Source organism: Asterias rubens, chromosome 4 (assembly GCF_902459465.1).
Source record: "Asterias rubens chromosome 4, eAstRub1.3, whole genome shotgun sequence".
Classification (NCBI taxonomy): domain Eukaryota; kingdom Metazoa; phylum Echinodermata; class Asteroidea; order Forcipulatida; family Asteriidae; genus Asterias; species Asterias rubens.
The window spans coordinates 22,292,720-22,304,696 of NC_047065.1; the positions used below are offsets into that span (position 1 = coordinate 22,292,720).

An 11,977-nucleotide genomic window follows, 5' to 3' on the forward strand; every position below is an offset into this window, starting at 1 on the left:
CGATCAGTATGCTCTGATCGTCTTCTGGAGAAAATTTAGATCAAAGAGTCATTTCTGGATGGTCATGCTATAATTTGCACCACAACAAATGCTCAAAGAAGTCTTCCTGCTGCATGCTTCTTTTCTCTTTCTCTTTTTTGGTTGCCTTCTTTATTTTCTTCTCCACCAACATCTCCCAGGCCTGATTTTAAACTGTTGATGTTCTGATTGCATTTTTTTATTTTTACTGCCTTTCTCCGTTGATGACAAAATGTTATCGCACGTATAGGTAATGTGTCAAGAGTAGCCGGCTTTGGGTGCAGGACCGCCAACGTTCGCTTTGCCAACTCTCTGTCGCCAGATGGTATTTATGGTGGGCTCCAATACTCCTCTACCTCGTTCTTTTTCTTTTCTTTCCCCTTGCCCTCGCCCACCCCTTCCATCTTGGCCCCCGACCCCTACTGCTTCAATTTTGCAAAAGTACTCTCATTAGGAAGGTACAGCATTGTAGTTATTAGTCAATTCATAATCAGTACAAAATTTGGTATCCGTAATAAATGGATAGTTTGCAGGGCGTATTTGAAGCACTCGTGTTTTGAAAAACAATAAAAGTTGTGGCAAACAGCTAAAAAGAAAACTTACATTTCATATCAATAAGTTCCAAATTTGTACAGTAACAGTAAATGCTGGTTGGTTTGCATTTAAAGCACCTGTATTTAACAAGAAAATGTTTTGATAAACGTCAAAAAGAAAACTTCCTTTTTGCATAATCTGGTTACAATTTCAGAAAGCTGTTTAAGCGGATTTCATTGCTGAGTTATGTTATCAGCTAATTATAAGTGAATTGAGACAGGGGACAAGTCACTTATGTGTGGCGTATTGGTTGGTATGGTATCGTAGTTTTGTTCAGCAAGATACTTTTTTTTTTGCTATGAAAATATCTGCTCTTTGACAAACACTTGATGAGCTGAGCTTTGATGAAGTATTTTGTTAGATTTACAAGGTGCTTATTTAAAACTTGAGGGTTTTGGAAGAATAATTCATTGTTGAAGAAAGACTTAGACAATGCTGTGCCTTCTTTGTTTAAGAGATGGTCTACACACCTTAAATCTCAGATCTGGATTTTTGATTGGTTGAACCTCCTTGAACAGTTGGTGGCAGCAGACACATTGGTCCTTTTCTCTCTGCCGTTATTATGTTCACTGTAGCTTGCACATGCACAAATTGTAGAGATTGAGTGGAAATGAACCAATATGTCTGATGCCATGCTTTTGTAATAAAAACAACTTATATAGAAAATCCATACAATCAAACCAACTAGATTGATTATTTGCAAGTTGGGAATCATCTGTTTCGCAAAATAATTATGCTTGCACCTTTACTCTTTCAGTGCCAATTTTAACCTGAAATGCTCAGCTTTATAAGTTTTGTTTTTTGTTTTTTTAAACCCCAGTAAGGCTTTCTCACCAAACAAAATGTATCTTGCTGATTGGTGTTGCCATGGTACATCCAAAAGTCAATAGTATTTCTTGAGTGATAATGCCCTCTTGTGATAGCATGGGTCATACATTAACATTTGAAGACACATTTTTTTTAGCACCGTACATAAAAAAGATTGTACATGTACAATAATGTCGCTTTCGGAATGCAAAAATAGATTGTACATTGGCACTGAAAGAGTTTAAAAGAATTCAAATTTCAAATGAAAACTGTGGTGTAGGACTCAACCTCAAGTGTTCAGTTCATACATATTCTTTGATAGTATTGTTCATTTTGGCACCACTAAATCACTGTGCCATAGACAGTCAATCACCTTTGTCAGAAGTCGGAGAAGTTTTATGACTCTTTGAAAAGTCATAACCGTGGCTTATTTTTTTGATGAAAGAAAATCATCATCTTTGTTGTTGCTAATCTCCTGTTCTCATTTGGAGTTTGCCTTTTTTAAAGTTTTCTTTTCAATGAAGCCAGATCTGAGATTTAGGGTTGTGGCCATGTGACCCTGATGAAATGCTTTGCATGTGGCTTGCATAGTTTCAGACAACTTTAGGACTAAGTAGGAATCATAGAGCTAAATATATTGACTAGAGCGCTAACTTGCTCTGCGTTTTGATGCCACCCTGAGCGCAGAAATTTTTGATGTGTTGTGTGACTACGGAACGATTTTAATTTTAAGAAAACACACATTACCGCGATTTCAAATTCGGCATGTGCGCTTTCGTACGCGACCGCCCATTCGCGCACGTCTGCACTACGAAAACCTTAAGTTCGACTTGATTGACGTACTAAAAAAAGTATACGCGCCTTTTAAACATGACGCACATGACGCTCGCAGTTTTGTACGCTCATCAGCAGATTGTGCGTTCACATTTGCTGCATATTTTGGTTCGATGACACATAGAAAAGAACAAACGCACTATCATGCACTATCAAAAAATGTCAAGCTTTTGTATTGGTTTGTACATAAACATGGTTGCGCCCACACGGCTTCAAAACCTTAGTGCGTGTATAACGGGGAGTTAGTGCTCTAGTCAATATATATAGCTCTATGGTAGGAATAATTCTAGGGCTGTCAAGTGCAGCGTTTGCACTTATGTACTATTACTTTTTTAGGTTAGATGAGACGAGTGGCAAAGGATTGTTTGATAGGATTTACAATGATGCATCGAATGGCAACCAACATTTTTCAGGAAATAATAGACCTTTGTTTTTGAGCAGCCATTTTTGTGTTTTTAGGGGGTACTGCCTTTAACCATCATGGTTATCATGCGTCAAAGCCAATGTTGAATAAAGTTCATTCCTAATTTCTTTTTTATATTTTCCAAAAAGAGGAGGCATATATATAATACAGAAAAGGTCATTTTCATTTTTTGGTTAGAAATGAAAAGGTTATAATTTTATCCCCTTCTTTGAGAAGAAAGTGAATTTAATGTTTCTATAATTTGTTATTTTTGATACTTTTTTTTTTTTTTTTTTTTTTTACAAAAAAGAAACTTTTGATGAAAGTATTGATGAAGATAGCTTACTTAATTTGTTAGTCGTTTGGCCAAAATGTCATGATAACTTATTAAGATTTAAAAGAGAGAAATTATTAAAGTATTCATTTCGGCAGGAATTATTCCAGTTTGTTTCTCATAAATGACCAACCATCTAGCAGAGCAAATGAACAATAATCTTTCTCTCCTGCATTTACATGTATTTTGTACAAGTACTTGCAACAAAAAAAAGCATTTAAAACCAGTTCAACTTTTCATCCAACCGTTTTCTTATACATCCATTCACTCAGCTTTAAACAAGTAAGACAAGTTTCATTCTTCACTTCTAATTCTTTAACACACCTAGATCTTTTGTAAATAGTATGTGTGAATTTGTTGTTTACATTGTATAATTATATGTACTTTTCTGCTAATTTTCTTACACCAAGCTAGCATCCACTTTTTACTACTATCCTAACAGTCAGGCATGCAACTTAACAGCTTTCATACATATTTTAATAGATTTTGGTTTTACCCTAACTTTGATTGTGTGTATAGCACTGTATTCTCAGTTCTTTTCCAAGTTCTGTAAAAAAACAATTCACTGGCAAATCCCTCGAGTGGGATTCAAACCCAGGACCTTTGCATTGCTGGAATAGATTTCTTACCACTTATTCACCGAGCTAGCCCGATTGCTAGAGCATAATATGCTAGAGGCAGTTCAAGTCCTGAATGCTGCGTAACAAATTTACAGGTATTGACTTTATAGTCAACATCTTTAAATCGTTGGGGTACCCACCGCTAAGACATGGGATTCAAACTGCACCAAGCTTCCAGGCAACCTCGGTTGTCTAGTTTAAAAAGACATCTGCTCTAGAATTGCAAAGGTTGTGGGTTCGAATCCCACCTGACTAATATGCCTGTGGATTTTGGTTTTCACGGAGCTTAGTAAAGTACTGAGTTAAGCCCGGCTCATACTTCCTGCGAATGCGAATGCAAAGCAAATTTTGGTGACGCAACAATCGGTACACGCTCATTTTCCCATTTTCCCTGTAACGAAATTCGCATTGCACGAAGCATTCGCAGGAAGTATGAACCGGGCTTAAACAGTGCCTTCCACACATCAATGTATTGGTAAACCCAAATAATAAACCTCTTCAGCTGTTTGGCTGATTTCCTCCTCTTGGGTTCCACAGCAGCTGTACCTTTAACGGCAATAAAAAGCACCACACAAAAAAACTGTGCCTGGCACTTGTTGTTTTGATGACAAACTGTAGTTGCATGCCTGCGTGTGACACCGTAACTAATCTCTGCGGTATACACACCGCGAAGGACGGCACTAAATTATGATTTTGTTATTACTAACTAATAACACTTTTATTAATTTTAGCTGTTCCTAAGTAGGAGTTGAAACTTAGCATGGGGGGAATATGATATGGACAAGTTTGCGGTAACACCATGTAAGGAATCACTCTAACATGTCCCTGTTCAATTATACGAGGAGAGCCACTCTCTGCATAGGGTTCGAACTGCCTCAAGCTACCGGGCAGCCTCGGTAGTCTAGTTGGTAAGACACTGCTCTAGAATTGCAAGGGTCATGGGTTTGAATCCCACCCGAGTAACATGCCTGTGATATTTGTTCACAGGACTCGGGAAAGTACTCAGTGTACAGCGCTAACACACATTGGTCTATGGGTAAAAACCAAGATTAAAATTAATAGAGCCACTCTCCTTGCATAACGGTCAATGCTGAGGTCATACGCTCCCTTTTTATGCACCAGTTTACAAAACATGGTTTGAGGGTGAACAGTCGATTTTAGGCGAAGACAAGGGAACTTAGGTTGTCAACTACCAATACACCGAGGGGAACCGAAATTGACTGTTCACCTGAAATAAACCATTTTTGTTTTACTATACTTCATACATATTCAGTTACCAATGGTTAATGTGGAATAAAATGCATCCAATATAAGTTTTCCTTCAGTTGGATGTCGCTTGGGCGATGTTCGCGTATGCGTTCCACACCTGGGGAACAGTTCCATAGTCGTAAAGCGCACTTGGTAGACAGCAAAGATAGCCACTTGCACGTGATGTTGAATTGACCAGTGAGAATTTGACTCTGCGTCATGAATATGTATGAGATATAGTAAAAGCAGCCAATAATATGCCTCCTTTGGCACTGCTTGAGAGTGTGGTGTCACTGTCAACTAGCATTTTTGCAGAAGTCGTATAAAAGCTGCATGTGTGCATGGTACAATTTATTCCTAAAAATCATCAAAATTTGAAATGATGTAGTTCCACGACTAACAGCTGTTCCCATTCACTGCAAAGTTTTCTTGGTATATTTTAAACCTTACTACTAACGATTTTTTTTTCTGAATCATCTAAAAAACTCAACTGTTTCCTTTTGAATGTGTACTGTATTAAAGTCTAATCTGTAAACTTTCCACCAACAGTTATGTGGACTGTGGGATAACAGTAGGTCAACAAGTGAACGCAACGTATCGGATAACACAAAGTTGATTTGTCACTAAATTTTGAAGACAAATAGACCGTGCAAGTCTTGCGCGTATTCTTTGGACCACTTCGGTCCTATTAACATCGCTTGAACACATCGAAAGACACAAATTCACAGATTTTTTATGGGACCCAATGTTTGAACATCACAAGACGTGCACAGTCTATTTTTAATAGTTTGTTTTAAAAGACGGAGAGTTCTCCACGTTCACCCTTCAGTGCAATTTGGCATTCTGGAAAGAAAATAGCGAATTTCCCTCTTCACATGTTTAGGGTTTTTATTGAAAGTCAACTTTCTATAACCAAGTCCTCTGTTCTTGGTACAGACAGAACCAGCTTTTCAATATTATGCATTGTTTCATTATTAGTTGTCTCAAAACACCACTGTTTTGTTTACAGAATGTTTGTGTGTCTGTTGTTATTCCTGATTGAGTCAATGTCGTTGATCCTGCTCCTTAAAAAGGCAGCCAGCTCTAGCATTTAACCCCTCCATACAAAGATTGTTTTCTTTCCAAAGCAACTGTTTCAAATTTTAACTTTTGTACGTTTTTGTCCTTCAAACACAGGTGGAACTGGAGACATTAAGCTGGATCGGAAAAAGAGTTTCTTCGGCCGACACCTAGGTGGCTTTGATAGGAAGAGCCACATGCGCGGCACTATTATTGAAGTCAAGCAAGAGCCCAGCTTCCAGACGCCAACTCACTCGACGGACAGTAAAAACCATCCAAGCAGACTCGCCAACGAATGGGATGGGCGAGGTTCAAATCCTTCATACGAGTCGTCGACAATGCGGGAAGCCCGCTCGACCGGTAATCTATTTGATGGAAGCCCGGTACCGAGGCGAAGGGTGCAGTCATCAGAGCATCCAAGTAATGGGAACCATTCCTCGTTCAACCCGAGAAACCACCACCCCCAGGGTGAAGTCGGGGTGCGGTTCAATGGTTACCATGACAGCGAGTACAGCGGCTCGGAAGGTTACTACGATGATAGGCAACACCGGAACCTCCCCGAAAAGCGCTATGGCGAGAGAGGCTCCGCAGAACTCACCCCAGACTCGGGGATAAGCACGACGTCCGACTCGGACCGACTCCGCCGCGCATTGTCGGAGCGGAAGCACGGGCTCGCTAATAAGCGTCAACTGTCGCGACAAGAGGGGATGGAAGACGACGTGTATGACCATCACCAGGGCCAAAGTAGGGGTAAGGGCCATGGCCCGAATGTGAGCCACGGGCATGGTCAGTATGACGACTACGATAATTACAATGTTGACGAGCTCGAGGAGGAGCTGCTCTCACAAGCTGCCTACGCCAATGCAAGATTCGATGAGGAGGAGGAGGAAGAAAAACTCAAACAGCAAAAACAGAAACAAAAGAGCAAATTTAACAAGGAAGTGAACCTTATATCGGACATGCCGCCGGGGCATGTTCGCACATTCGATGGGAAGTTTCCGGCGCGTTGTAGCATCCGGTATCTACCAAAGTCCTGCAGCCGAGACGAGGATTGGACCGATCCTGATCTGGATGCTGATGGTGCTCTTGCTGTTCAGTCAGGGAAAGTGGTATGTCAATAAAAAAATTCAAAAGAGAAGAGACTTGGTCTCGACGTTTCAACTGGTATACTCTGCTAGTCTTCAGGAGAGCAGTGTACAAAAACGCTTCACCCCCATACATGCATTGGAAATCTGGGCCCATTTTCATAGAGCTGCTAAGCACAACAATTTGCTAAGCATGAAATTTTTGCCTTCATAAAAACAGGTTTTCCAACCAAATTTCCATGTGGTTTTCAGGATAAGCCAACAACAGCTGATAACCAGTAACAGGCAATATTCATCAAATGGAAATTTTGTTGGTAATCCTGTTTTTATCGAGGAAGAAATTTCATGCTGAGCAAATTTTAGTGCTTAGCAGCTCTTTGAAATTGGGTCCTGGTGTGGTTGTTCACTGTGATTTATGTAACTAACCAGTGCCCATTATAAGTAACCAATATTGCTTAGAAATTTTCTGTTAAAGGAGTATAAACACAATTTGTAATCCACCATATACATAAACTGACAAATCTGTAGAAGTTGCTTGATCGGCCATCTTGGACACGAGAGAATAGTGAAAAACAAAATGCAATTTTGTATTGCATCGATGCCAAAACAAAATGAATAAAACGCTCACTGAGCGATTAACTCCAAACGCGAAATTAGATTATTTATTTCCCATCAAATATGTCATTTCAAACAAAAATATTTCAAGGAATGTTTTCTACTATCATCATCATTGGACCGTGTATGTTTTATGTAAATCTGTGATCTTCACGATTTTTGTTTCTTACCAATTCTGTAACGTTCCTTTAAGCAAAACTAAACAGGACACCAGTAATGTGGGCATGCTCAGAACTACCTAAACAATAGAACTTTTTTGCAAATACCCATTTCGCAAGCGTTAATTGTTGAGTGAAGTGCATGCTGGTCTAGCTAGGGATCAAACTTGAGCCCTAGCTAGACCAGCATGCACCTCATTCAACACCTACAGCGTGCGTATTGGAGCAAGTTGGAGTGCGCACATTTAGTCCACCAGTGGTCGACCACAGACTAGCAACGCACATGCGCAGTGACGTACTCACCCGAACGAGTCTAGTCAACCTTCCACCTTTTTGCTAAAGTGTCACTGGTTCCCCTCTGCGGTTAACACATGTAGAATGGAACATACTGTTGGGACCAGTTAAGAAACCATGGGCTCGAGGCTGGTTCCAAATGGTCGACCACAGTAGTCAACCAATGGTCGACCAGCCTGGGTTCGAGTCAAAATTGTCAAACTTTTGTTAACCATTGTGCACACTCGAACTTGCTCTTGGTATTTGCAATAAGGTCTATGGAAATTTACCTGGAAGCTGCTGCCACCTGGCATTCCAAAGTTCCCATTGATAATAATAAACTAATGCTGTTTTTTTTCCAGAGCTGGTCTGCAAGTCGTGGGCTTGTCCTTTTGGTGCTAATTCTCAACATCGGCTTTGCTATTCTGTTCACCAACCTCTTCCTTCAAATGGAGGAGGAAGAGGACACCTGGGAAGGCTGGCCTTGAGCGAACAACCCTTAACCAACCGCCTGATTGGATGCCGCCAAGCATGATGTCACTGTGGAGCAATGTGATTGGACGACGAAATACCCTGCTCCTGTCGTCGTCCGTGCTCCTATAGCTGGTCAGTGGTTTTGATTGGTCAGGATCAGCTGGGAACAGATCGAGCAACGGGCATCATCAATTGCTGCACTGTGATTGGACAACTTTACACCTGGTCCTCACCATGGGAGAGCAACAGAGGGCGACATTTTTCATATAAATATTTGTATTCTTGGTTGCCGTGCAGGTTTAAAACAGAGATGTATGTAGATGACTTCAATGCCATTTGGGGCTGCATTTGAATTTTTTTTGTTATAAAACCTGAGTGTTTATCAATGTGTGTGAGATGGTGTGGCTTCGAGAATTTGTGTTCAATTTCTTCAACGTTAAAGCAAGTTCGAGTGTGTACCATGGTTAACTAAAGGCCGGTTTATAGTCGGTCGAGCGATGGTCGCGCGATGGAAATCTTGCGGGCAATCCTAAGACTGGGGCCTTAAAACTGTGTCTTTTTATGATCGCGCGTCAAGATTTCCATCGCGCGACCGACTTTAAACCGGCCTTAAAGGTTGACTATTTTTACTTGAACCCAGGTTGGTCGACTCTTGGTTGACTACTGTGGTCGACCAATTGGAACCAGCCTCATGACCATGGTTTCTTCACTGGTCCTAATAGCCTGTTCCATGCTAACATGTGTAAAGCGCAGAGGGGAACCAGTGACACTATAGCGAAAACGCGGAAGGCAATGGAGTGTTGAATACAGCGGTAACGATGGTGACTAGGCTTCCAATCGAGTCGTTCAGGTGAGTGTGTCACCGCAAATGTACGTTGCTGGTCAATAGTCGACTAAATGTGCACACTCAAACTTGCTTATGTTGGTTCTCTTTTTTACCTCCTTATACAGATTCTCTTCGCGACAAATATGGCTCTTCTTTGTCAAAAAAAAGAGAAGTCAATACATTTGACTTTTAGTAGAAGTGAGGTTTGTCGTGCGTAGAAATAACTAACAAAGCATTGGAGAGACGGGTTTTATATATCTTAAATGAAAAGAAGACAACAAAAAAACGATAAAGGGAATTACTTTGAGTGAACATGGGATCTTTTATCATGTAGCCACCATTTTGTATTACTCCCATTCAAAATGTACCCAAACAGAAGCTGGAAATGCAAATGGTCAGGTTCCTTATGATCTTATGATATCTTGCCATCGGAAAGTCAATGGGTAGTCAGGGAGTCATAACTATTATGGCTGCCGTGGGAGTTTATGATTTCTAGTTCCTTCCCCTGTGTGTCTTTTTTCTTAATTATTTTCAATCAAATGTTTAAAACACAATACAAAATACTTTAAAAAAATCAAGAAGCCATTCTTTATATCAGATGTAAAATAATTGCATATAAAATCAGTAGTCAAATTTTTAACAACTCAAAGGTATATTCTACCCACTCTTCAACTCAAAATTGGCCGTGGGCAGTATTCGTTTATTCTTGCGCTTCTCCTTGGGCGTATATTTATATAGTAAGGCTTTAGACATAATATTTTCCTAGTGTGGCTTGGGGCAATATGTATTTTGTTTTTTTAATCATAGGTTGGCAGGGTGCAATATATTTATGTTTGAAGGATTGTCTAACTTTAGAGAACTTAATTTGTCTCTTTATTCCCGTATTCCGGTTTGAGTCATATCTATTCGAGCACTCAACTATTCTGCTCACTGTTTAGACATTTTCTCTGGTTGTTTCTACAGAACAAAAAAGACAAGTTCCGTCTTTTTCAACTTCATCCCCCCTCCCCTTCCCTTCCAATCAAAGAACTCATACTGTACCTGGGGATTTTGGAAGCACTTTCTTACATGGTTTGTCATTGGTCTATGGATCATTACTATCAGAAGGCAATGTATAGTGGCATGATGAAGAGCACAAAAAAAAAAAAAAATTCCGTCAATTAAGAAATTTATTGACAAGTTTTCACTGATAGATTTTAGTATAAATATATACATATGTGTGTATTAATAACAAAACACTTTTTGGACATATTTTTATCGATGTATATGTTTTGTCCGTTGTGTAGAATTAGGCGTGGTTTAAGTCTGCCAAATTTGATTGATTCGTTACTGCAATAGCTTATTATAGTGTTATATCTTTAACAAAAGACGGGTTGAAAATCTGATTCAATGCAAACTCATGGGTTGTGCACATTTTAAACCCACATTGAAAATTATGTGTGAGTTAAATTTGAATAAAGTCTGGTACCTTGACTTGCTATGCAACAATAAATCTGACCATTACAGGGTTGCTTTATCAAGTGGTTTTCAGTAAGCTTTTGCATAGCAACTACTTGTTGAACAAAGACTGGTACCCTTGTGATTTCATATATTCACCGCCTTTATTAAGACCAAGAATAAAATAGAAAAGGGAAACACAAAAGGTCTCCATAGGAGAGTTCTGAAAGGCCGGGGTGCTCCTTAAGGAAATTTGTCAACAAAGTTAGAGATTCTTAACTACAGGACCAAAGGAAAGAGCAAAAGTTACCGAGATGCAAAAAATAGAACATAATTTGTACATTTATGTATGTTGGTCACCATGCAACTATGCAAAAGCTTTCCCTGGACATCCGACATAGAGTTATGGTACTGAACCATGTGGCGGAGGGTTGCAACACTACCTATGGGATTCAAATTTCAGCGTGTATCTGTGACACACCAAGTCATTAGATCAGACATTATTCAAATTGAATAGCGTATTCATAGTATTTTTGTACAGCAATATTATTTTTCCCATTAAGATTATAATAAATCATACTTTTGTTGTCTGCATGGTGGCCCAAGCCCTATATAGACCTTTCTTTTGTTGATAAACAAACCGCCTGGTTGGCATGGTCGGCCGAATGTTAGTAACCAAATTGTTTTAACCAAATTCAGCATTTTCTGCAAACTTTCAATTAAATAAAATACCTCTCATAATTATTTGTTTTGTTTTTAACAAAATCAACAAATTTAGTTACATTGTTACCAAAAATAGCGATCTTTTCTTAATTTGCACTTACGGCTTTCAATAGTTTTCCAATCTGGTTTGGCAAAAAACTCGGGCTGTGACGCTGCAAAAGAAAGGCCTATAATGTGGAGATGAGGCTGGAGTGTATCTCCTCTCAGAGTTTCTGCTTATAATTCCCATCATGGGAACCAGACAAGATGGCTGCAGTGTGAGAGCATTTTACTGGTAAATACATTGTACATGCTAAAATTGTTTTACCCATTTCTCAAAAACTACAGCACCTCAGTAAGTAATATTTTAATGGAAGTTTTCTACCATCAACCGTTAATGTAAATCTGTGGACATAACGTGTCCTACAAAATGTACCCAAAAACCTTAAAGTGGTCAGGATCAAGAGTTTGGGGAAACACAAGTTGTTGT

At 39.5% G+C, this 11,977-nt stretch overlaps 1 protein-coding gene across 2 annotated transcripts in view; it reads left to right on the top strand.

Moving 5' to 3' along the window:
* LOC117289416 (junctophilin-1-like) overlaps positions 1-9,242 on the top strand; it is a 28,591-nt gene extending 19,349 nt beyond the window's left edge. Inside the window, exons 3-5 of one of the 2 annotated variants that reach the window (XM_033770534.1) lie at positions 269-352; positions 6,035-7,026; positions 8,411-9,242. In XM_033770534.1, the coding sequence (XP_033626425.1) occupies positions 269-352; positions 6,035-7,026; positions 8,411-8,536 (1,202 nt within the window). In that variant the 3' untranslated portion in view covers positions 8,537-9,242. The remainder of the gene's footprint in view (positions 1-268; positions 353-6,034; positions 7,027-8,410) is intronic. The other variant, XM_033770535.1, reaches the window with a different exon arrangement.
* The last annotated feature ends 2,735 nt before the right edge of the window (positions 9,243-11,977 follow it).